The sequence below is a fragment of the Passer montanus genome, unplaced genomic scaffold, assembly GCF_014805655.1.
Source record: "Passer montanus isolate IOZ18808 unplaced genomic scaffold, ASM1480565v1 scaffold107, whole genome shotgun sequence".
NCBI classification, from domain to species: domain Eukaryota; kingdom Metazoa; phylum Chordata; class Aves; order Passeriformes; family Passeridae; genus Passer; species Passer montanus.
In genome coordinates this window covers 1,257,428-1,284,965 of record NW_024357281.1, presented here as the reverse complement: position 1 = coordinate 1,284,965, position 27,538 = coordinate 1,257,428, and the positions used below count along the sequence as shown (strand labels likewise).

The window sequence follows — 27,538 nt, the reverse complement described above, 5'->3', positions numbered from 1 at the left end:
CCTTGACCTTGTTGATGTGAGCTTTTACAACTGAATTTGGAAGCCAGACAGTTTTTAAGTGATTTAATATCTTAGGGACAGAAACATCACATTGGGAGGTCAGGAAAAAAAGAACAAGAAAAACTTCAGCATCTGGAAAAAAACATGGGCAAGTAATCTGGAGATTACCTTGGACACCTGCTGTGTACTTTGGAGTAATTTTCAGCAGAAATACTTTTGTGAATTATTAAGTTGTGACAAATAAGCAGGTGACAGTGGGAAACACATCTAATGTTAGGAGGAGAAATTATACAAAACCTGGAAAAATCTGTGGTTGTTTAGAATGACTTTGCAGGGAGGTGCAAATTTCTTCTTGCAGACACTCTAAGAGGCCTAATCATGATGTTCTTGTGGACTTGTGGAAACACCACTGACAACATCCTCACTGCTCAACATGTATTTTCCTAAACAGCAGGAGCTCTATTTATATTAAACATAGAACATGACTCCCTTTTAGAGCGGTGCCTAAACTAGTCAACTCCTGACAAGCTTTTTTTTTTTTTTCATTTTAAAGAATTCTACTTGATGTGCTATTTTCCATGTCCAAAGATGACCAAGACACAACCTGAATTGTATTTTAACAGTCTGTGACTCTGGAAGATACACTGGCAATATTTAACTCAATTATGACACAGATTAGGGAATTCATGACAGAGGAGACAACATGGAAATATCCTACCTATCACTTAAAAAAATCTAAAAGGAGAGAAGGAGAAATTAAAAATAGAATTGAATACTTGGAACATTTCCATTTCTTAAATACTTTTAAGAGTAGCTGGGATTGTTTTTAATAAGTATAGCACAACACAAAATAACATGAACTTATTAGGGCCTGCCATTAACGTGAACCATTAAGGCCTGCATTAAAGAAACTTTACAAATTAAATAGCATGAAGAGCTAAATAACTTTGTTCAGCTGAGAGCTTCTTTTCCTCTCTAATTTGCATGTTACGTATCATTATTTTTGTTTACTTTTTTTTTTTGTCCACTTAAAGTTATGAGAAGTCAGTGGGTTTAACATATTTAAGTTATTTTTTTTGACTGCATAGAATTTTCTGTCCTGCAAACGCTGCTGTAGTTCAAAAAAGACTTGAAAGAATATTACTAAAAGAATACCTGCCTCAACACCACTCTAAATACCACTACTTACACATTAAAACTAAAATCTTTTAAATAGGAAATCTGATTGCATTTTGTAGATAGAGAACATAATTACTACCATAAAGAATGAAGATCATTTAAAAACTTAAAGCTAATTAAACATCTGTTACTTTAGTGAAATCTAACTTTCTGAAATCTACTCTAAATTCACATTATTCAACTGCTCTTGCAAGTATTCTTAAATACTCCTATGAAAAACTTTACAAAGAATATACTCCATGAAATGGGACATTTATGGGATTTTTGTTTCATCTGTTGAAACCAACCCATTGATTTCACTTCCTTAGTATGTTTGAGTACCTACTCAAAAATCTGAACTGTTTACTCAGAACTACTGCTAGATTTTAAAGCAGCACCATGAGGTGAAGTTTTTTTAAGCTTCTTATGGAATTTAAGGAAGTTAATATTGTCTTTTCTCAGCCGAGTGTGAAAGGAAAACCCCTGAGAATATTCAGTCAGAAACTGCTGCCTTGAGTCTGAAAGGCTAATGAGTAACCCAAAAGCATGGACATGGGCAGATACAAGGCTGGTTCTTTACCTTGCAGAAAGCTGGTTATTACAGCTGACGGAATTAGCTGTATTTTCTCGTCCATGGGTCACATTCTCTCATGCATACTATGGGAGAAGAGAGTGTTCTCTGCATCGCTGCATCAGGGCTTCTACAGTTCCTTCTATCAATGGGAGTGGAGAAACAGTGAGAAGTCTCAAACAGTGTTTTCTGTGCTCCCTAAAGCCCTCAGGGACAGGAAGGTAAAACTGAAAGCAAAGGGAACTGTGGGACCAGAAGAATAAAATTGCTCTACAGAGGGACGAAACAGGTCAAGTGAAGTCTCCCAAGGACTTATAAGGGACAGATTCTTCTCAGGACATTCAAGAGCATTAAGAACAAAAACTAACCTACAGGTAGGTCTGAACTCATTTCTTCCTGTTGCTAAGGGTCATGCCTTTGATGTAGATTTGTTTTACAAATCTCAGATTTTTCATTATTTAAGCCAGCAGAGAACCTACAGAAAATAGCAATTTTCCAATAAAACATGGTAAGATTAATATGTGGCTGTTTAGATTAAAAAGAAAAGTTCAAAATGTGGTTGTGGAGACTATATATAATAATTAATAATCAAGGAGTGGACTTCCAGTGCTATTTGAAACACTCTGCATTCCTTGGGAAGGAATACCACTTGTGCTGACAGTTACAAAGCAAGAACTTAAGTTTCAAAAAAACCCAACAACTCTCCCTCTATTTAATTTGGGAACTTTCCTAAACATTCTGTTCATCTCCAAGTCCTTCTTTTCTCTTGTGCCTTTGAGTTCAGAACATGAGTTTTAATAGTTTGTGTCGGAGTTAGTCAACAGGAGTGATTAGTGACTCATGACCATAGCAAGAAGAGTGACTTCCAGAGCTTTGATACTGTTTTCCCTTTAGATTCCAAGCATACTGACATCATAACATTGTCAGCACTTGCAGCTCGATGCAATAAAACATTGTGTCATAGGTCCCACCTCTACTATTGAAAAGCCAAATTGCAATCTGAGGCAGTTTATATCTGTGAGCTACCCAGATGCAGAATGGAGAGAAAGAAGGTGTTTTGCTCTTACTGTGAGAGAAAACTAGAACTTTGTCTGTATCTACATCCAGGTGACAGACAATCAATGCTCTGAGGCTGATCTAACACATTGCACAGGAGAACTGAAACAGCCCACCTTCCCTCTGCTCTACTTCTGTGTAACTCTCCATGTAGGTCTTTCCAAGGAACAACTCACATTTTTCTCACCATAGTGTCTCTACTAATCTACTTAATCCAACTTCCTAACTTAGAACAACTTCTTCCATTATCTTTGAAAGGGATTCACTATTTGCATTAAGTTATCAATAAAGGCAACATTTACATGGACATACGGAATAGCTCTCCCTTCATTATAGTCAAAAGAACATGGCTTTTTAATAGTAATTAGTACCATCTGAACTATATGCCTACATGTAGGCATACTATACTCCTATACTAGGCAAACTATACTCCTACATATTAAAAGTACTACAACAAAATATTAAACTTTGGAGTTTTTTAAAGTGCATCATATACTGAGCATCTCAGAAGGTAGCAAGGAATTTTCTGTCAGTGTTGTTTCCATTGTTATAACAATGTTTTGCTAAACATTCCAACAAGTCTTCTGCATGTTACTGCTCTTACTAATTACTGTCTTATTGTTGGAGTGTTCATAAGCAAAATAATTATCTCAAAGAATACATTTAATTAGTGTTAGGTGTCAAGACTGGTTACTTCAGTAGGTTCAAATAATAATATTTTTATTACTCCAAATATGAATGTATAAATATTGCAGGCAACAATATATAAATCAGTATGACATGATCAATTTTGTTAGTGTGTGCCTTTTAATCTTCTTTAATAGTCAGTGCTTATATTGTGAACTAATACTGTGTTAAAATTATTCTGTAAATGCCTCTGACAACAAGTAAATAAAATGAAATAATCTTATTGTCTGCAACTGAAATAGCTGCAGGTACCAACATGCCACTGATAGGGACTGTCTTGGGCAAGAATGTATTTAAAGTTACAAATTAATTCTTTTAGTTTCAAAATGAAAAATCGTTTAATCATAGGATTAACGCATGACTCAAAACTTTGTGCTACTAATCTTAGCAATATTAAAATCACAGCTCTAATTACATCTCATAGGGTGAGACTATGATTCCAGGATCCAAAGTAAGCCTCTCAGAGATCCCGAAGGGATGCTTTTACATAAGAATCAATGAGAGGGTGTGGGTGTGAAAAAACTTTGTACTTTGTCTGTATCTACTGTTTATTTGAAAACACACATACCAAAGTTTATGATACAACAAAAGCTAACATCAAATAAAACTCCTTGCATAAACATCAAATTTAACTCCTTGCATCCATGAACTGTCCAAGCTTTACAAAGTGTTGAAAGACATGGGCTTTCAGACTAGAGATGAAAAGGATACTCTATGAGACTGAGCTATTTTACTCTAAGGAAACTACACTAGGCCCTCCTGTCGAGGAGAAGGGAACTAAGGGACTCAAAAAATGGTTAGGTCTCATGTGCACCCTCCTTCCCCCCGAGACAAAACAGACCTGCAAGCCAAAACCAGCGCTGCATGTATACTAGAAAAGGACCAGCAAACACGCTGTGGTCAATACTACCCCTGTTTTTTAGAAACATAATCTATAGAAGCCTACTGCACTCTAAGTTTTACAGAGTAACAAAGTATTGTAATTGTTCATTTAGATTTCTTTATTCTCCCCCTATAATGGGAAATTAAAGTGGTCATCTAGAAGATATTGACAACTGACAATTTTCATGCCCAGCAACTCAGGTCTATGTACCTTTATCCATATCCAACCATGATGAAATCTGCTAGATATAACCCCTGGAAGCAAACAATTAAGTATACTGCCAAGATCTGGCAGTCTTCTTCTGCATTTCTTTACCAAAGCCAGTACTTTATGGCCTTTAAAGCATAAGAGTGAGATGAAAATTTATGGTAAGATACACTACTGTGTTTTAAGAGACATGTCAGAGAATTGAAGTGCCTTGGTGATACTTATGTGCAGTTACCACACATTAATGTGATTACTTTCAATCTACAATGGAGATCTAGAGAAGTTGAGAATGGCATCAATTCAGAGTCTGAAGATTTAACATTACCTTTGCTTCAACTTTACAAACAAAAGCAAAGCTCTATTCTTAACATGTTGAACTCTCTATAAATAACAGTTTCTCAGTATAACTACTCAGTGGTGCATTTCAGTGGACCACTATCATGATTTTGCTAAGTTTGCATAACACAGAAGGTTAAAAACAAACAATGGAATAATGGGCGACATGAAAGATGTAAATAATTAAATAAAAGTGCTGATTAAGAACAAGAGTAATAGGATCTCAAGCAAAAATTTTACTCATGGCCAGACTCCATTAAAGGATTATATACAGCAGAGTATGGAAGTTGTACAAGGTTACTTTTGTTTCATGACAAAAAAACATTGACTTTCACATCTTAGAAAGTGAAAAATGAGTATTGCACTTATTAGTTATTACAAAAATTGTAAAGGACTGCTTCTCTCCAATTACATTTTAGCCACAGGAGTTTTTCTGTGGTACATCTGTTAACAAATAGAAAGTGGCTGATTTTACTTTTGCGATTTTTTGATTGTTTATGTATTTTAAGTGATAAAATGACAATTGAGAAAGCAGATTCCAACGTAGATCAATTTTTACAAACCCAAGCTGCTCATTTTCAAGAAGTATTCTCACAAATACCCCAAAACAATGCAGGTTTTTTTTAAGTATTGCTTTTTAGCATTTTGTTACCGATCATTCAACTTAACTGTTACTTAGATTGCAACATCTCCTTTATTTGTGATTGCATTCATATACAAATCTAAATTTTGACATACACATTTTCAGGGAGTTAAGTTAACCTAGATGCTTGAGATGAAAACAAAATTAAATTTATATTATTAAATTCATGTTGTTACATTAATTTTGACAATTATGAATTGCTTTGATGCAATTTTCCTGTATGATGCATTACTGATTTTACACAGTTGACCTGCTTTTTTTAGAAACAATTAAAATTATGCCCTCAGCCACCCTACTCAATACTGTGTCTTTCCTTCTTTGTTGCCTTCGATTAGAACCTAAATTACAGACAATGAAGAACAATTAAAGCTGCACCAATACACAAAAATAAATAATTTCAGAAATGTCAACTATAATATTTGCCAGAACACTTACTACTGGATCAGGCAGGCTGCCACTGACCTTAAGATGCTTAAAAGCACAGGAAAAATGGTTTCTGATTCTCTGCTACAGGACAACAACTACTGAGAGATTGCCAGCCTCTGCAAACTCAGTTTCTCCGAAATGAATATGCATAGCATGTAATTTTCAGCTTAAGATTTTGCAAGCAATTTCAACATGATGGATGCTTACAGAACAAAGACATTTCAGGGAGTCATCAAAAAATTATGTTTAACTCCCATCCTAATACACTGATAGTGTAAGATCTTAAATATTTCCACTCTTGCTGTTTCAGAACAGACTGGCGAGAACTCTGCATTGTGATCTGAACCTGTTACACAACTTTCTCAAATTAGTAGTCTTGAGGTATATTTTTACACCACTTCTCTGTGCAAAAGTCTCATTGTAAGGTTGTTTTCAGACAAAGACTCAAAGTTATACCTTGTTGAAGACACCCTAGTTCTTAGGTTAGCTTTCCGTAATTTGATTAGGATAAATACTGACAGATGATCTACCCAACTTTTCCTTCAAGTTCCATGACTACATCAGAAAGAACATTAAAATAGTTATAGCATAAGGTGGCAGGTAACTAAAAGAAGATATTTTTAAAACGAATTTTAATTATTGAAACATTAAGCATCCCATGTAATCCAATTACTCAATTGTCATTTGTGGCTTTTTAAATTAAACTGAAGCAGATAATTTAAGGCAAAAAATACATGTAATCAAATGTAACTTCCATTGTAAAACAACCTAAGTAGGAATGCATCCCATGTAATCCAATTACTCAATTGTCATTTGTGGCTTTTTAAATTAAACTGAAGCAGATAATTTAAGGCAAAAATACATGTAATCAAATGTAACTTCTATTGCAAAACAACCTAAGTAGGAAGCAAGTAGGAAACAGACTAAAAGGTCACAAAAATATTCAATACATCACACAGATTATGCTAAAAGCTGACAAAAGGAGCCAAAATACCACATCCCGCCAAGCAGAAGGAAGGAAAGGAATAAATAAGAAATCAGAAATTAAGCACTGATCCAAGAACATTCACAGAATTATTGTGAAAGACAGAAGCATTTCCAGATCACCCAGTTAACATCCCCACCCCCTCAAAAATAAAAAGCCTTTTATGAATTTTCAAAACACAGCACATATCTCAAGTTCACCATGTCAGCTGCTGATAATTACTTGTATGGTACAAAAATTTTAGATAACAGGATCAGTACAAATTTCTTGAGGAATTTTCAAAGCCTTAAAATGAATTTATGCAAAACACACGACTAAGTCTACCATACTGTAGGTCCCGTCAACAAGGACTAAAACTTGTTCAATGAGATATGCTACTTCAAACCTTTATTTCAGCGTCAACCATAAGGACACTGAATTTTTGTTTTGTATCTCTTCAGTTTCTGGAGTTGTCTTTAAATATTTGGTAATGTGCAATATTTACACAAAGCAAAACAAAACCAGTCACGTTTTTTTTCCTTCCTTTTGTATGCTATATAACATGAATTATTATGCAAACCATCACCTTCAGTTACATTTAAAATACACATTACATCTTCATAATTTTTAGTCATTCTCATATTAAAGTTAAGGAAAACATATAAGCAAGATTGCTCATTTTCTCATAAAGGGGTATTTTTGATGAACCTTCACTTGGCTGACACATGGACCTTCCAAGAAAAGATATTAAAATAATTTGTTTGTTGAAAATTATTTTTGTTGAAGTACGTAGTGCTGCAAAAGAATCTGAACATTATTCCTTATTTAAACTGATAGACGAAATAAACCAAACAATGTTTCAACTTACAGACCCTGTTTTTACAATGCACATTGATATGGTCTTCCCTAACAAAAACACCTGTGCTACCACAAACAGATGGACCTACAGTAACAGTCTTGCTGAATGCTAATGGGTGCCTTAAGCAGAGGAAGGAATATTAGGATACCATGCAGGTTTGCTGAACTCACCTGACAGAGGTGTAAAACCATTTTCTAGGAGCAGAGATGCATGCACAAAAGTAAGAACATGATTGCAAGTAACAGAATTTCATTAAATTAGACACATCATCTTCAAAATGGACAACAAAAATATCGTGATGAAAATAAAATGTAAAATTTCAGGGTTCCTCACCTCTCGTTTCGCAAGCAGCACATTAGGAACAATATGAGGCAGGCAGCGTCCCAGCATTAACATGACACTTTTCTCACTGTCTGCAATCCGAGATACCTAGAAAACCAAGTTGCTTGTTTGCTTTTTTTAGAAGCACCGGAAGAGAAAAACACCATTTGAAAGGAATAATAAAAATTGCAGCAGGCTGATCACTTACCAGAAAAGTATTTATTTCCATACATTAAGCTGTAAGTTTTTGATGTGTCAGTACTCTCAAAAGCATGAATCTACTTGTAGAGACTCAGAAGTTCCCAGTAATTACACCTCTATCACTAGGTTTCATATTTAGCATAAAATCTGAGAACATGTCTTTATTTCTTAACTTTCATCCACATAGATTCATCTTTCCATGTCTTGTTTCAAAGCAATTATTACTTGTTTAACTATTGCTGCCATGCAAAACGAAGGACCTTTTAGTTTATGTCAACTGGAAATATACCTCTGATCCCAAACGGCTGTCTGCTGACATCCGACAGAAAGACAGTAGTGCTTGATGGAAAGCTGGTGACAATTTCCTGAAATATCATCAAAAAGGGAGAGGGGGAAGAAAATATAAATCAGAAAGGTGATAAAGCAAGTCCTTTCACTCTGGTTTAATCAGATAGGTAAAATGACACCCAGAAAGAAAGTTTAAGTGATTCATACTACAGAAGTTTTAAAATTATCTTTGGCTTTTAGGTTTTTTAGTTCGTAGCAAGAAAAAGCCCTGAGTATCCCAATTAAGAAGTTAGTTTTAGTTCCAAAAAATAAAACATCTTTCAAACTGCTGCACAGACAAAAATAGGACTAAAGCATGAAGAAAAGGAAGCTTAGGCAATACAAGAGGAAGCATACAATTATGCAAACAGGGTGGGGCGGGCACAGAAATCACATGAAACAAGATTTTTGCTTAGTGCTCTGATTCTGCAAATTGCATAAAAGCATTTGAGTAGTCAGTCAAGTTATGAGCTTCAGGGTTAAATAGAGTTTGCTCAACTGCCACTTTGGGATCTAACTTTGGATTCAAATGCTGCCAGAACCTCAAAATCCATCTTAACCTGCTGTCTAAGCCCTCATACAGGGTGCATCTGCACAAGCACTGCCTCATGGCCACATCCAGCACCAGCCAATGCAGCCGAGCTACTCAAAGCCTTAAGCATCCATATCCAACCCTGATAAAAGCTTCAAAACAGTCGTGTCTGAAGAGGGTGATTTGGCAGAAATGTTCTCAGAAAACAATTACTGACCGCTACATTAAACAGGCAAGCAGCAGCACCCTATTTTTCCCAGTAATGACAACTTCCTCTGCCTTATCTAAGGCCTTGTACTTAGATGCTAATCTAACACTGCTTCATCCACTATTAAAGAAGAAAGACAACATTTGCCTTCCAAAATATGCACAGAAAGCATCATAATATGCTGTTTGAGTCCTCTAATGACACTGAGAGGAGGCAACTCCCATTTTTTATGTGGAAATTGGTAACACCTTTGAACCCTCAAAAATACACACAAGCACACAAAATCCAACACACAAATGATTATGTAAATGGACATACATTTTATCTAATAGATTGAAACATAATACTTCTTACAGTAAGTACATCATCATTCACCCTTTTCTAACTGAAAAAGATGTTTGATTAAGAATCAAAGCTCTTACTTACAATTACTTAAACTAAATCAAGAGGACATCAATAAATATATCACTTTTCCTTTCTCACTGTTTAGAAAATTATGATAAATAAGATATTTTATTTATTGCTTAGAAGGTTTTTTTCTTAACAGTATGGATTTTTGAAGTACATTTGAAAATTTAATGAAGGAAGCTTGTTTTAATTCTATTCAGCTTGGTTTTGTGCAATTGCGCAAGGTTCACTTAAAAAAAGTTGCTAAACTACTTAAACAGTAGCTAGTTGTAAAATACTTCTTTCACAATATGTTAGTCCTTATGCTGTAAAATATTCTTGAGTGACAGATTTACAGGCTCTACTCAAGACTTTAGAGTTTTTTTACACTGGGAGAACACAAGCAAGCACTGCAAAGCAGCAGCTTAACATTAACCCAGAGGCAAGGCCTTGGCCAGCCCTTTGCCCAAGCTGTCCTTCAACCTGGAATTCATTCTACAGAAAATCAGATCCTTTCCCCCTTGGAATCCTAATTAAAATCCTACACAAGGGCAAAGTTCCGTTCCCTCTTTGCAGAGAATGAAAAGTAAGTATGACAATATGTCACTGAATTTCCCTGTGGGTTAAGTAACAGCAAACTATGGGCAGTGTGGATCCTCTTAAAATTGCTGGCTATACTTGGGAGTCCAGAGAGCTTCTCTTTAATGAAGTCTAACTAAATCCTTGATGGCTACACTGGATAAAAACAATAAAAGACCAAGGCCTCTTGCACACAAGTCAGTGGCAAGTCTTCTCAAGGGCCAACAGATGCCAGCAGTGAAGACATCCAAACAGAAGAAAGTACAATGAATGAAAAGCCCAGGCATTACTATTCTATTCTATAACACTCTGGAACAAAAGACTCAATTCATTCAAACACCCAGGACTGCTATATACAGAAAACACCTTGTATTTGGTGCAAATTACCACACACCTCAAATTAGTTGAATAAACACATGTGGTGCAGTCTATTTAAACCACTCCTAGTGCTTTGCACTGCCATCTGTTAACGGAGGCATTTTTCCAATGATGGTCATGTCCTCATTTGCCAGCATGCACACACAGCTGCTCTGAGTGCAGTCACACAAGACAGGCTCACTTCCCCTTCTCTCTTCCCATCTGGGCAAGATTTATGCCAAGAAAACACTCTATAGATACAGTAGTAATGATCTTGCCTTTTAGGATAGAGTCTTGGTTGTTAACCCTTCCTAGTACACTCTGAATAAATAACAGTAATTGTCTTCCATAAATAAATATGGATTGAAATCAATAAATATCCAGCATTTCCATTGTGCTGCTTTTCCTGCAGATCTCAAAACATTTAACAAATAATTTATTTCCTCAGTGAAAAAAAATACTGCATTATTACACACCTAGGGCATAATCCAGGAAGAAAATTTAGTACTAGATACTGGTCTATAAAACACTGTATCAAATATGCTTTCCTTTGACCCTCTGCTGACATATTAAGCCCAAAGCAGAGTACAAAAATAGCTACATACTACACATGCATTTTTTATTTCTGCAGTGAACTGCATTTGAGGGGACTTGTGAATTTAACTCAATGGGGATTCACAGATTCATTCAACTTCTTTTCAAATAAATCTATGTGCAGTTATAGTTAAAACAACTATGATAAGCAGAACAAACGCTGTTCTTCTAGTCTCTGCCATAAATTCCACTGGAAATACACAGTTCATTCCTCACTCAGTGATTTAATCCTATTTTGATATACACCCTCACTATCCCCAAACCATCAATCTAATATTCACTCCCTTAATGCCACCCAGCACTCACCATTAATCTGAGCAAGAAGAAACTTGCAACAAGCCAAATGAAAGTAGGTAGACAAGTATATAGTAACAGCTCAAAGTTTTGATTACTACATAGTCTGGATTTTTAGCTAGGATATGAAAGAAACATAAAAAGAAAAAAATCTGGAAAGCTTAAACCGAACCACTGACCACCTTCCAGAAAAATCTAAGCTGTTCTACTTTCCTGTCAAACACTGGTATAGTCAACTAAGAGAGAAGAAATTTGTTATGAGACTCCGAAGTATTATATTCAGCAATCAGAAATCTTTCCTCCAATTCTAGAAGTTAAGATATCACTGAAAAAGTAGCCCTGACCCTGACCCTAGAAGTTAGTGCAAGAAGTACAGAAAACCCAGAGAAAGCAGGATTGTTAAGGTTACAAGAAAAGGTAATTACTAGCAGGGTTAGCAACACTTTTTTGGGTGTTCCTTCCTCCCCCCCTTCTCCATGCTTGCATTTATTTTTCCATCTGCACAGAATGTCACACAGATTTCTACTTGGTATTTTCAGATGGAAAGATAATCCTAGAAACAAATTACAGTATCAACATCAGCAAAAGCTTGCTAAGGGACAAGAGACAAAGCAGGATGGATGCCTGCTTCTCTAGAAACAGCAACAATAAGATCATAAGGTGAGCTACTTGCATGTCTTTGTCCACAGTGGTAACAATTACAAGCTGTACATACCCTCATTATGTTTGTGGTCCGTGTTACTCCTGATGACTACAGTGCTTTATCTATCACTTAATGAACAAATCACTTCTCCTTTTCACTATAAAAACACTTGTACAGGTTGAAAGGGCTTTCTCAGGAACACTTATAAGCACAAACTCAGTCTCCAAGTAATAACACAACACAAATACCCTAATATAGCTAGAAGAATCATAGCTACCCAGTGAAGGCTTGCCCCAAAAACAAAATTCAAAAAAAGCAATATGCCATTAGATACCTTTCTGATAATCACAAAGTAAATGAAAAACAGTACTGCTCTCTAGGAGAGTTATACACATCTACACAGAAAAAGCAAAAATTTTTCCCAACAACTCTTCAAGCAGAAGAGAATCATTACATTAAAATTTAAATGAGAACAGAACTCTCTTGTCTTCCCATTCACTATTCCGACTTTACCAATTTTTTTTTTGTTGCAACAAACAGGACTGGGTTTAGAAACAAGTAGAAAGTGAGAAGAATTTCTGAAACTTAAAACTAAAACTGTAGGTTTGTCATATGTACTCCTTCCTAAAGAGATTAGAAACAATATAAAAATATCAGTACTGTACCCTAGAGGTATGTTAAGTCTTTTATATGCCTTCAAAACACAAATGATCTATTCATTTGGCAGAATTTCACATTAAAAAATTATCTACTCACTTTACAAGAATTTTTAATTATACCATGCAGTTTGCAACATATCACTAACCTATTAGGTTTGTCAAAGTGGACTGCAGCTTTAGATGATGGAGGACATGAAGACAGTTTCTCTGTCTCTTTAGAGGGCACAGAATTTAGCATATCATCTTTAGAAGTCCTTGAATCCACTTCAGCTGATAAAGCAAGGCTTGTTTCCTCAATGTTGCCATGTTTACTGTCATTCTCAGAGCTCTTGATATCCAAGTACCGTCCATTGTCCTCTGAGACTGTGAGAGGCACTTGTTTTAAAGAAGGATGGGGAGCTACACCATAAACAGTTGACACAGAAAAATTTTCATTCTTGAGAAGATCTATTTCACTGAAAAAGCAAATATGAAATATTTTTGTAGCTGTCATATAATTGTTGTTCAAATCACATTACTGCAGCACAGAAATAAAGACAACATGCTGAAGAGCTCAACACACTCTTCAATTCATGTATGTTTAAGAATTCCTGTAACAGAAATGACTTTGATCACACAAACTGTTCAAATAAGCACTAGTTTCACTGAGCACTTCAGTAAATAGTAGCAGGAAAAATGTTGCATTTTGAGTGAGTGAATCAACAAAATAAGCGAGTAATAACAGTTTTATCTCCTTCTGGCTGAAATCTGAGCACTGAAACACAAATTATCACAAGACAGAACACTACCCTGGATGCAAAACATAAAATACTAGAGTGGTGAATCAATACGTACTATCCTATCTGGCTTTGAACCGGTAACTATGCAAGTCAATAAAGCCACTTAAAATTTATCCACTTTCCCACACACTGCATTAGTACACCTCTTAAGAGGAATGATATCTTATGGCTTACAGAATGACATGTTTTGACCAAACTTTTAAGTTGTTTTTTCTTTTTTTTTCTGTTATTAAAGATACTGTCATGTATACTAGTCTTGCTCTTCAGAAAGAAAAACTGTGTTGACATCAGATGTTAAAACAAGCATCTTTCTGACAGTGTTTGCTGTACACACTAAGGAGTGACATAAAGCTAATTGAAAAAAAAACCTATGTAAAGCAGATCAGAAGCTATTGTTTTCAAAGAACTAAAGAAGTTACAAAATTAAATTGTATGGGTAATAGAGGGAAATAGTCAATTTGAAGTCGCTTCCTTTTTCTAAATCAAATACTATGTATTGAAAATGAAAGACTGCCCTGCCCTGAAGAATTCCCAGTCATTTCCTATATCTAAGTTATAGTTCCATATATGTGTCAGAAAAACATTGAAAAGTTATCCAATATTTATCAAGAGTCAAGCAGGTTGATAAGAACATACCTTTCAAGTCTTTGGATTTGTTCCATCAAAGACCATTTCTCACTGTTTAACACACTAATTTGATCTTCTAATTTTTGCACTATTAAACATTGCTAAACACAAGACAGAAACAGAAGAGTTTAGTACAATCAAGATAAGCAGTACATCAAACAGCTGTAACATTTCTTCTGTACAGTCTTACTTCTATTGATGGTGGTGCTGTTTCAAACACAGGGACGGTCCCAAGGATAGGAGTGTCAGCCTCTAACTCATCATCTTCTACACCAACTGATGCATCCACCACATCTCTTGCAGCAACATGATGGTTTCCAAAGTCACGGTAGAGTTGTAACAGGTCAGGAGGCTTTGGAATGTTCAATCCTACATCATCCCAAAGTTCAAAATCCTTCAAAAGAATAAAAGAAACTAAAGCATACAATATACTTCCTTTTATTTTCTTTTGTCTTCCTCATTTGACCACAGGTGATGCAATAGCAAAATAATCACATCAAGACTGCATTGCAGTAAATCAGACAGAAGCTTAACTCAGCAAGAAACAATAGTAGATGAAGGTTCCACTTCGTGAACCAAAGCAGTTTGACCACAAAGGCAGCCCTAGGTAATGTACTAGAGAGAGTACCTTCCAAACCACATAGGTCACTTTCTTTTTTTTTTTTTTTGCTAAGACATGAACACTTCGTTAGACCCAAAAATAACATTGTTCAAATTCTAGCACAAGCCAATGCAGTTGATACAAGGCAGAAATATTGTTTTTGTTCCCACTTCACTCACAAGCACAGGTGCAATTTCCCTAGGGAAGACGGGCACAGGATCACAGAATCATTTAGGTTGGACAAGGTCTCTGAGATCAAGTCCAACCTTTGACTGATCATCAGCACGTAAATAAGACCAGAGCACTAAGTGCAACGTCCAGTCATTTCCTGAACACCTCCTGGGACAGTGACTCCACCACCTCTCCGGCCAGTCTGTTCCTACACTTAACATTTCCATGAAGAATTTCCTCCTGATATCTAATATAGCTTTAAACAGGTCTGTAGATGACTGACAGTAAGGTGCAAATACAAGGGCCTCCTGACTTAAGCCATCACTCTATATTCTTGCTTTTCTCATTTATACCTTATCATCCTGTTAGTACAACAATATTCCATGTCTGTATATACAAGTAAGTTTGTGCACTGTTACACAGGAGTTGTGATGGTCTCTTTAATGACATTAAGTATTGGTATAAACTTTTTTCCTATTGTTCCCAGTCTTCATTATATTTTTTCCATAAGTCTGGTCACATATATTTCTTTGAAGAAAGATTATTTTCTCAAAAAGTTATGCGAATAATGTAGAAAAAAATGTGCTTACTATATATTAATTGAAGTATGTTACCTTTTAGAATAAAGAATTTTGCTCTTTGTTGGTAATCGTCTCATAACACAAAACATTCTCAGTTGAGAACACAAATAGGAGAAACTTAAAACTTTTGTTTTTTGGGGACTGTATTTTCACAAGTATTTGGATATTAAGTGCAAATATTCAGTGGAGGTGGAAGATTCAGAAATCCTACTTAACAGCATACTTGCTTCACAAATTGGGATACAAAATGTAGGAAAAGTATAGGAGGAGCACTTTCAGATAAAACTGAATGAAATTCTATATTTAATTCTTCTGGTAATATTCCCATTTTGTGATGAATACATATTGGGTGTTGATATTACTGGGTATTTTGTCCACCCAGAAAGAGTCAGATTGTAATTAGAACCTTCCAAACATTCTTCCCATTAAATGTATGCCAAGAGAGATATAAAACTGATCATCTTAAGAAAAATGCATCAAAGCATAGCTATGTTGGGAAAGAGCCAGGATAACACCTTATTACCTTATTGAAGAACTTATTCAATACTGTACTCAATGCCACAGGTGATTAAGTACTCTCACACACACATATACACAACCCCAGAAGACAACCAATGAGTAAACTGTGTATCCTGCACAAGTCAACCGAGTAGGATCTAAGGAAAAGACTACATTTGAGATCCAGATCCTTGAGTTCAACTGAACGCGTGTCACACCAGAATACAAGGAAATATCTAACTCACAGTGTTTCACTTCTTGTTTTGCTTCCTTTAAAGAATGCAAACACTTTGTCTTTCCTTCCTACAAATTTTGGCAAACTACTGCTCAAACTGCTGTGTTTTCAAACCATGGTTTATATATGAAAATGCTAATTAACATATTTAACTTTTAGAGTACTCATATATATGAAGCAATCTACATGCACAGAAAACATCCCTGAAGTTTACTTGACTTTATGACAAGAACAGAATATGGAAAGCAGGTGTGCAAAAAACCCCAAACAAACCCACAAGGAAACTTTACCTGATCGTGATTTTCATCTGAAAATGTTATTGATGTAAGTTTGTAACTATTCTTCAATAAAAATTCATTAACTAGGAAGTTTAGAGCTCTTTTCTCAAGAGGTCTAATTGGCTCCTGGAAAAAAAAAAAAAGAAAACACACTAGATCTTTGGTTTATCTCCCTCCCAACTATGGAAGCATATTTGTACTAAAATCCATGCAAAGTTCATTTATCACCAGCCACCTACCTGAATTTCAGGACTTGATTTATAATTTTTTCGTTCCTGCAAAGGAACTTCATTTTCTGGGGAGGAAAAAAGAAGTAACTAAATTTTACTCTCTCACAAAGGTTGAGCTCAGCTACTTCTACATTGTTTAAAGTAGAGACTTAAGAAAAGGTTTATGTACACCACCTGCAGCCTGAGTCAGGTTGGCTCGAAGGGCCTGTATGGTCTCCTTGGCTTTCCGTAGTTCAAACTCCAGGACTGGACAGGGATTTGGATTAAACACACACAGGCATCCAACCAAGGCAAGGGAAACAAAAATAAAATATAAAAAGCAAGGATGGGTGTGAAAAAAAAGATACTGTTTGTATTAAACATAAAGCATGCAATCTTTATGGAACTTATGAACACATGCAGCAGAGTTGGTCTGAAAGCAAACTGGTGAACATTTTCCATAGTTTCACTGGCCTTAGCTTAGCTAAGTCAAAATTTCAAGCTGTCTGACAAGGACTCGCTGTAAGGTTTTGGGAAAATATTTGGGAACTGATGCTGTCAAATGTTTTGGTTTTCTGGGAGCAAGGAGTATGTGGTCAATAAGAACACAGATCTAAATGAAACAAGTATGTTGTGGCAGCGGAGGAAGCTGTCTCCATGTAGCAAAGCTTAAATCATGAAGTGAATGTACAGTCCCATTGACACCACAGACTTTTTTTGGAAAACAAAATCATACACCAAAATTTTAGTAGTTTAAATGGGAGATCTTCAAATGTACTTTATCTTACTAAGAAAGAAAAAGTGATTTTAAATTTCTATTTAAAATAGTGATGTTTTAGGAATGCCCTGTGGTTGATCAGGATTTTGAATTCAGTTCACTGAATTCAAATGAAGAAAGATGCACAAGAACAAAAACACCCAAAAAATGCAGCTCTTCTGCAGTATTTATCAAAAGGCTTGAAAGGAAAAAAGTCTTTGCACCATTATTCTTCAAAGTTTACATTGACTTTCAAAGACCTAGAGTCAGCTTTAAATTCAAAAATACTCAATTCTAGTTCTCTACTCTCTTTTAATTCACCTTTCCACTCCCCTAGTCACTCTTATTTGTTCCTCATGTTCCAATGTTTCCTTCAAAAAGGGCCAGTGGTGATTTGTGTGCACTGGGATTTCATGTGTTTTGATGCTGAGGTTGTATGTATATGGTGGCCTCAAATTTTAACCCCCTGGACCTTTGCAACACATATAGGAAATGTTCTTTTAGTAGTCATTTACATATAGAACATCTAAGGAAACCTATTTAAGAGATGACCAGATATATACATGCATTTCACTAATTCTCAGATTAATCTAATCACACTGAAATATACAGTAACCAGAAGGAAGGACTCTTAACTAGGAGAGATGAGCACTGAACACCTACCATGCTGAAGTGTTAGATGACCTATTTAGAATAGTTTAATATCTACTTTATTCCCAAACAAAAGGAAAAATGTTGTAGTGACTTTTAACAAGAAAGTTTCAATGAGATCTTTAGTCACTGCCTGGAAACAATTTAACATGGCATTTTCAAATATTTACACATAATACAATGAACAGCAGAAACACTGCACTGGACGTTGCTGGTAAAAAATGTTACTGAAGGCTGAAAATAAAACCAGTTCCTCTTTTGAGCATCTCTAACTAAGACTCGTGGTAAATTAGCACTCATGGAAAAAAGATTCACTCAGTTTGCAGTTCTGCATAGAAACTGAAGGAGTTACTACAGTACACCACATTTGCTACATGAAAGTAACTTGTTTGATGCACAGAATTTTACTGCAGCAATACAAAAGCGCAACTGAGGATACAATGAATAAAATATGTAAAATCTCTCTAGTATTCAGCAATGCTGATCTGCAAATACTTCTGTGCAACAAAGTTAGAAAATGCTCACATCATAAAGTAAGTACCTAATTTTAGCACTTCCTTGCATTTGAGTTACTTATTCACAGTTGTAAGATACTGATTTGTTACTTTTTGAAAATTTTAAAGAACTCAAATTAAGAAATTTTTCTTGTGGAAATGACTACGTGTTAACATTTTAGTCTTGTAAAATATTTTCGAAGACCAGAACAGTTGCAGATCAGGAGTGCCCTGAACTAGAATGATATAAATAATAAAAAAAGTTAGAAAAACAATGCAAACTATAAAAACTCAGGAATCCAATTAAGGAAAATAGGAATAAGACAGGTCTGAAGGCGTAGAAAGCCAAAAACCCCATGTCAGACAAACCCATGTCAGACGGCAAGAATTGATTTTTAGTGAACTGTGATGATGCTGACAATTCTTAGAAATCATTAGAACTTTACCCAGTCAACCTTAAAAGTAGATTACTCTGCTGCATGTTTCTGTTACATAGTAGAAGATTCTAGACATAGTATATTTGAGAAGCTGTCACTTGGCAGCATGTCAAAACAGCCACATAATCCCACCACAACACAGCATTGTTACAGTTGTACTTGATCTAACTACTAATGGCACCATGATAACTGCCATCATACAAACCTTGATGCTTTCAAGTCAGTCACAAATGTAGCTTTGATTTGAAGAAGTTTATAGGTGTTTATACAGTTACACATGTAAACAGCTATAACATTAACTTCAGTCAAATGTTAAACTGTGATTAAAAGCTCTTTAAGTTATACTGAAATGTGACCTTCTGCCAAAACACGTAATGATTTTTAATTCAACATGTTTACCAATTTAATCAACATTAGTAATCTCCATTTGTTGATTCTACAGCATTCTTACATAAAAAGGCAACCTTTTAACCCCTTTATTTGTAACCATTACGAACTATTGACTTTTAACATAAATGACCTGATGCCTCTCCCCATCTCCTGTTAGAAAGCTGAAGCTGTGCCTTCAGAAGCATTGACAAAGCCAAGCTAAAGCTTAGCTTCAGGCTTGACTAGGCTGATAACACGTACAACTCCCAGCAACTGGTGAAGGAGCTGACACTACTTAAGAATAATGTACAAAAGTTTTGCTGCAGACAGACTAAGAAAGGAAAGAATCAGATATTCCTCTGCACCAGGAAAGCAAAGAATAGAAATTTAGAGCCTTGAGGTCAGGTAATCATCCTACACGGAAAGAGCATTTCTGAACAATTTAGTTTGCCTTAGGGGAGAAAATTATCCAAATTTCAATGTCTCTTTTTATTAAAAGTGATGGCTTTTAAATGGCTTTTTTGTTATTAAAAGTTTCCAATCACTACAGCTAGTATCCTGAAAAAATTACAAAGCCTAATTTAAAATGGGTGAATCTTTCAAGCAAGCAATGATGCATTGGACCAAGGTTTTCAGATCACAAATTTTTAAATGTTTCAGTTTTCATGCAGCTAATCTAATACACCTTAAAAGAGAAGTGCATATCAGGAATGAGCAGCTTGTCTGTTGAGCTTTGAAATTTCAAAATTAAGCTTTCTCAAAGGTCTTATTCTATTTACTCCTATTTCTTAATGACTTCATATGTTATTGGATTGTAGATGCCTACAAAGAACCCACAAAGAACAACCTGCAATTGGGATTGAACTAGTTGAGATCTACAAGAACAGCAGTCTTGTTGAGTCAAGACAAAAAGTTGAGGAAATAAACAGTACTTCTAAAATCAGCATATGTGTTTTGCAAGCAGTACTATTTCCAATTACATTAAAATTTTATAATCTACATTTAGAATATCTTGTCAGATTTTTGCATACTTCCCTATGAAGTACCCAGTATTTCAGATAATGGTAGAAGGGTAGTTTTGTGTTGTGAAGCCACTAAATGGCATTTAGATATTTTCTTTTTAAAAAGCAGTTTTCCTCTGAAGTATCAAGGGCCCCTGTGCTTACCCAGCTTTCCTCACTTTCATACTGTTACAAGCTCTGTGGTTCCTTAAGTGCCATTTTGAGTCCTTCCTCCTTGCCAAGTAAACACAGAACTTCAGATGTCCTAAATCACGCCCTCTAAAACACGTATGACATCCCATTAAATTGGATGAATCTGTACATACATTTTGAATCAATTCAGAAGAAATTTAAATTCTCTGGAAACAGCTAGCAATGAAGCCACTGTCCCAAACACACTTCAGGACCTGAGGTTTCCTAACTCCCACTTTCCTGATGGAAGTATTAAGAAAATGGCAGCCTTGAAATGTGAAACACTTCAGCGCATAACACAAATAGCCCCAAATCAGAAAGCTGTACTTCAGCACAAGGTATGACTACCACAGTACAAAAACAAAGCCCAGCAGGAGGGTTCATGAGCAAGTAACAGAGAACTTGTCACTCTAATAGTGGGAGGCCAACGCTTGACTCAGTAGCCTCATTAATGCTTTGAAGTTAATGACACAGGACCACCTACAGGGAAGACCTGAACTACAGCAGACTTGTCTTCAGCCTCAACCCCTGGAGACCTTCAACCTGGAAGGAAATTTAAGAGGCTTACAACTTCTTCACAGGCTTAAGACAGGTAACGGGAAGACAAAACCAGATCTGTTTTCAGGATGAACAAAGTACAGGCACAATGTTAGCAAGTGACTGTCGTACCACAGATGCCTTTTGTACTCTGTTTTTAAGTTTTGTTTGATTTTTTAAAAGATTTTCCTCTGATTTTGTTGTGCACAATTTAGTAGTGCCTACTAAAAGAAACACAAAAAAAGGCTCTGTAAAAAGCAGAAACTGTGAATCTGAGTCTAGATAAATTAAATTCTCAAAAATAAGTGTTTTTTGAACTTCCTTTCAAATCTTATTCTTCTAATTAGAGACACAGACTAGCTAGAAATCAATGCAAATACAGGGAAATCTGAGAATACATATGACTGAAATGGAGTTTGATTGTAAGGATTAATTTTATCGTCTTTGAAAACACAGCAAGTGCTTTTAAAATTATTAGATTCTCAAAACAGTTGATGTCAAAGGCAGGTAAGCAATAAACATTTTGAATTATGCAAAGTAGGGGGATTAGACCATGGCAAATTTAAGATGCAGCAGAAGATTCAGTTCCTTAGACTGAATGTCAGGCAACCTATTTTAAACAAATCCTGTGGGTATTCAAGTTAGGTGTACCCTTATTACACAGGAAGTGAGTAGGTTTTCCATTCTCCAGCTGCTTTCTGGAAATTATGAGTATTTGGAGGAGGTCTACTACCCCAAAACAAATCCTTCAGTACTGAGTCCATCCTAGGAGCAATTATTTTAAGCACTTAACACATGACTTTGGATTCAGAAGTTACCGTCTTAGAGAACAAGTTGTTTCCATCCAGTAAATTGCAAACTCTAAGGATGCATTTTGGTTGGTTTTTTTCATCTCTTAGTGGATTACAAATGTATTATCCAAATTGTTACATAACTCTCATTTTCATTAAGATCAGGTAGATAAAGAAGAAAATTTATGTTTCTAAATTGCAGTTGGTTTTGTCATACTTATCCACATCCTGACTGGCTTCTATGACTTGCATCTTTTCAGTGAAGCAGATAATATTATAGAAGGGACTCAGATTCCTTCCAGCAGATTTCCCAAGTGAAAAGCTCACAGTAACTCTTCAAAACATGTTTGCTTCTAGGCCAAATTTTGATTTTAATTCCAGATGGAATGAAGTGGGCTAACAGCTTTTAAATACTGAAATCATTTTCAAACAAGAGTTGATACAGTTATTTCCAGGAATTTTTGGACTGTTAAGCAAAAAAAAAAAAAAAAAAAAGGCAGCTTAGAGCTTAGTCTACAACTACTCAAAATGGGCAAATGGAATATGGTGTGGTGGCTTTGGATGATGATATGATGATATATGCATGCATTTTTTGATTTGAAGCTTTCTAACATAGCCAAGATACAAAAGTACTTGTAAAGGGGGTATGTTATAACCTCAGTTTTAAAGTCCTACTGACTCAGAACCAGTTCAGCAGTTTCATTTAGCAACTGATGTGCATTTATGTCCTATCTTTCATTTGATATGACAGGGAACTGATAGGGAAATCATGTGCTCTGTCCAAACAGCAAAAAACAAAGATAGGAGCATAAGAAAGGCATTTACAAAGACAAATGATTCAAACCTCATCTTCAGAACTATCAGAAGAAAAATGATGACTATTAGATCATGGCCCCAAGCTTTCACAACAGATTAAAATTGTAATCTCCTAAGCATCAAAGCTCTTAACAGAAAAGAAAGAATTTTAGAAGAAATAGGCAAAACGGACTTCCAGTTAGGTTTCAAAGTGCATTTGCAGCTAAGAACAACTTCAAAAGCAAGAGTTATAAGCCAGAATTTGTTTACAGAAGGAATTGGATTTGCAAGATTTTTGAAACCTCTGATGATATAATTTTTAATGTGCAAAATAAATACTTATCAGTTTTTGAAATTTCAAAACTTATCAGTTTTTGAAATTTTGAAGGGAGATAGCTTTAAACATGATTGAGGCAAAATATATAAGCAATTATGACTGAACTAGAATTTTAAGTAGGAACAAAATATTTTTGAAAACTTCCAGTCTTTAAAAACATCCAGAAATAATATTCAGTCTTACTTTGTTTAAGTTCTTATGTTACTTTTTAAGAACACTCTTTGAAAAACATCTCTAAAGGAACACAGAACTGTAAATGTCTTGACATAAAATTTCCTCATCAATTACATATGACAGCAGTCAATCACTATGTAGTAATGATCAAAAATATTGATCAATTTTATTATTTACTTAAACTTAGTATTTAATTTTAGGCTATAATAATTTCATACTGGAAGTAATCAATATTTTGTTACTAATATTTTGTCAGAAGATTACTGGCTCTACTGGATGCCAATTCTGACTGCTCTATATTTTCTATAAGCATCTCTAATCCAATTCTAAAGACAGCTCCAAGCAAGAATCAAACTAGCTCTCTCAGTACACTATTGCCAAGAAATACTGACTAGAATCAGGAAAAATCTACTATGATAATGACAATAAATAAAATATTGGGATTTTGCTTGTTTCTTCCTTGCACTCCAGGACACAATTCACAAAGTCTTGGGCACCTTAAACAAAATTTGTTTAGAAGATTAGTTTTCTATTTACAGCTATTGCTTCCTTAAAAAGGACTATGTATATTGAAAAAGAGAGTAGCTAAACAGTAATAAGAACCCAGAATTTTCCATATAAAGTGATGAACAGTATGTTTGTATATTTCTAGACCAGAACACCAAAATACCTGGATCTGCTTTGTGTTTGTGAATTTAATCCAGTCCTTTAACTCAGCAGCACTGGCCAGGTAAAAAAAATTAGATTTTCCCACCATTTCAGACTGACCCAGAGATGAAATTTCAGAATGAAGATCCTTTACAGAACTATGTCTTGTCAGCCTTTTCGTTGCTTGGTGATTCAGAGAAGAGACAACAGGGTGGAAGAGAGACATGGCAGCTTGCATCACCTCAGGTTTCATCAAGCTTAACTATGTGAGCAGAAATCACAGCATGGACAACTTCCATGAGCTCAAGATATTGAACACTACTAAGTGACAAGAAGTAAACAGAGCTCTGTAGCCATTTCTAGAGAGCTTTTATGGGTTTCTCTGTGGAAGCTGTGAATAACTTCATATATGAACTTGGAAAAAAACCTGGACAGAGAAACATGGCTCACATGCAAAAGTGGTTAGTAAAATAGTTTCTAACATAAGAGAAGGTCATGCCTTTGGTGATGTAATAGATCCTGAAATTAAAAGTGCCAAAGGCTTAGAACAAAAGGCAATCTTATATAATCAAAGAATCAAATAGGAGAGAAAAGCACTACAATTAAGACTTGTAGCAAAGAATATTTATGGAACTGAGTAAATCCCAAATTTGCTCTGGGTTTGGAAGTGCTTATTTGATCTTGACGAAAGCTCTGTTTAAGAGATGACTTACAACAGCTTTACGTGAGAAAGCTCTAACTCGTATAGTATTAACAGACCACCATGCAGAGTAATTTAGTGAATGTTTCAGCTTGACAGTAGTAGTCAGTAGGCAATACCAGGATACAGTTCTATTGTCAAAGGCTGGGCACAATTTCCAAGTATGCATGTTTCTGCACTGGTGACATCTGGAATCATACACAAGTACACCTGCCTGAATATTTACAGTAATTACAGCAGAAGTGTCCAACATCAAGCAACTACTTTAACCACCTCAGTGAAACCTTGTCATCTTCAGAAATGTTCATTTAAATATACTTAGGCTAGAAACAACAAGTTAAACAGTAAAATTAACATTTTGTGACTCCTAAAACATATAGAACACTTACCTGCTACTCTTTCATCCGTTTCTCTATTGCCATCATCAGAGTATCTTGCAAAATCTAAAGAATCAAGAGTACTGATGCTTCCAGCACGATCTTAAGGAGTAGGAAAAAAAATAAAAATATATCAGAAAGAATCCTGAAGCGCTGCCTGTCTTTTATAGAGAAAGTGATAGAGAGAGTCAAAACAGCATCTCATTTCAGAAACTATAAATTGGACGCTACATGTTCTGCAAGAGTCAAGTTGTACTGCATTTTCTGAAACTCTGTAAATAGAGAGTACCTCAGTAAATTTGAACCAAAAATGCAGCACTACAGCAAGTTTACTGAACAGACTGTAAGATATTTTTGCTCTCCTAAAAGATGGCATTTCTAGCCTGTCCGCAGCAGATGAGGAGCAGTGCATTGTAGCACTTCCCCTTTTCCATAAGGGCCAAGGACTCTGGCTTGGACACCCAGGTGAGAATGTAAAAGAAACCAAAGTGTTGTGTGACAAGTTTCAAGCAGTTCCCTTTTAACAGAAACCTGTGACTGCCTCAAACACTCTTCTTCTTTTTCCCCATTTTTAGTATTTTAAGGCATGTCACCGAGACCAAATACTTTTTTACATATCTCCTGATCTAGCTTTTAGCTTCAGTACATACCCACTTAATTAACATTTTTTAAGGAATGCACTATCTAACAAAAGCAAAACAAAGCACAGTTCATGCTATTGCAGTATAATATTTGCACTCTATAATTACTGAATTTAAAAAAGAAAAAAAAAATCAAGAAATTCAATAACCAGCATAAAGTTTGGATCTGATCTTGACATTTTTCATTTCCTGGGAATGGCAAAGAAAAAACCATGAACCAAAATGCAATTTTGATAAGTCTGTTGAAGCACATATTCACCTATTTATTATAAAAATGCACAAATTACTTGGTAACAGAACTTAAAATAAATTGAACAGGTTCTTAGCACAATTGAATATGCAGAAATATATTAAGTACCTTAGTATCTTTCCTCTCCTTTTGAAATTAATTTCTATGTAGCGCTTCAAAAATAATTTTAATTACATTAGAACTGTTGTCACATTAACAAAGAACAACTCCACAGAGCTGTCAAAAAACCTCTTATCTGTCAGTGGAAATAGCAGCAATTTCATCACTTGTCAGTCAAACTCTGTCATGACTAACATTATTAAGTATTTAACCTCTCCTCCCATTCTGCATTATGCAAAAAAAGAAAAACAAAACAAAAATCTATTAATGACTTTCTTTGTATATTTGTGCTTAATTGTACTGTAAGGTCTTGTGACATCCTCTCTACACACAGACCAGCACTGCACTCAAATAAGAACACCTGAATTAAGACTGATGAAAGCATTTACACTTAAAAGATACAGAGGTACTAAAGTTACCAACTCTAGCCGAGTTCAACATCAAGACTTGCCTGAAAACCTTAACCTGTCTGTTCCATGGACATAAAGTATATCACAGTATACAGTTTATATCCACCAAAGGGTTTTTTCCTGCTACAATGCTTTCTTATCCAAACAATGAAACAGGTTGTTGCTCCTCAGTGAGTCTCTACTCAGTCATTGGTTTTAAACCTCATTGCTCATATGCAGCTTCCAGTCTTATCTACTGCAATTTTTTCAGACATCAGTCTGATTTAGTAATTCTCTGTAGGCTGCTCTATATAGCTTAGCAACACAGTACAAACTCTTCTTTTTACAGCATCTTTGGAAAATGGACTGTTATGAAAACAAACCAATGGGAATCACATTTGAAGAAATTAAGTTCAAAAGTAAACATGAATTCATGCAGTAAGAGAGTTTTCAGAATTGACTTTTCAAAACACCGAGCACCTTGATGAATAGATATTGCTCCAGATTATTTCACTGGGAGCTACAAGATCATTTTTTGAAATCAAATTCAAGACAACATTTAAATGGAGATCTTAATGAAAAGCTGATGCTGAGGAGAAGTAACCAAGTCTCACACACGGCATTGCTATGGCAAATGCAGAAATAAAACTGTTCCCCCCTGCAGACTTGCCATGTTCACAGATTAATTTTCTAACTGAACTGTGAACAGAAGCAAAGTAACAACAGAGAAACAATGCTCAAATTTTCAACTTAAGTCAATCACATCACAATTATTGAAGCATCCAAAGCCATAAGCAACACAACTTTTTCTTTATATGCCTAGTGGTGCACTTCGGAGGCCAAGGTTCTCCCTGAGAACTGAAAAACACAGGAATAAAATACAAACTTATTTGCCAAAGCCAAAAACTTCTTGAAAAAAACGCAAACCACCAAAACCCAGATGCCTATAAAAATAGCAGGGGGTAATCACAATCTTTGTCAGGATTTAGACAACAGAAGCTGTTTAAGATCATACCAGCAGCTGTGAA

General features: G+C 35.4%; 1 protein-coding gene across 5 annotated transcripts in view; it reads right to left on the bottom strand.

Annotated features, from left to right (window-relative positions):
- RELCH (RAB11 binding and LisH domain, coiled-coil and HEAT repeat containing) overlaps nt 1-27,538 on the bottom strand; it is a 77,765-nt gene that overhangs the window by 36,341 nt on the left and 13,886 nt on the right. For 3 of the 5 annotated variants that reach the window (XR_005628964.1, XM_039721709.1, XM_039721734.1), the window contains exons 2-10: nt 25,144-25,233; nt 17,067-17,138; nt 16,902-16,957; nt 16,675-16,788; nt 14,489-14,692; nt 14,308-14,399; nt 13,039-13,347; nt 8,602-8,677; nt 8,124-8,219 (exon numbers count right to left, since the gene is read on the bottom strand). Coding sequence is in view for 3 of the 5 variants with exons in the window: in XM_039721709.1 (XP_039577643.1) it covers nt 8,124-8,219; nt 8,602-8,677; nt 13,039-13,347; nt 14,308-14,399; nt 14,489-14,692; nt 16,675-16,788; nt 16,902-16,957; nt 17,067-17,138; nt 25,144-25,233 (1,109 nt within the window). In the remaining 2 variants the exon portion in view is untranslated. Of the gene's footprint in view, nt 1-1,738; nt 1,878-8,123; nt 8,220-8,601; nt 8,678-13,038; nt 13,348-14,307; nt 14,400-14,488; nt 14,693-16,674; nt 16,789-16,901; nt 16,958-17,066; nt 17,139-25,143; nt 25,234-27,538 lie in introns of those variants that run through there. The other 2 variants (XM_039721717.1, XM_039721725.1) reach the window with 2 other exon arrangements.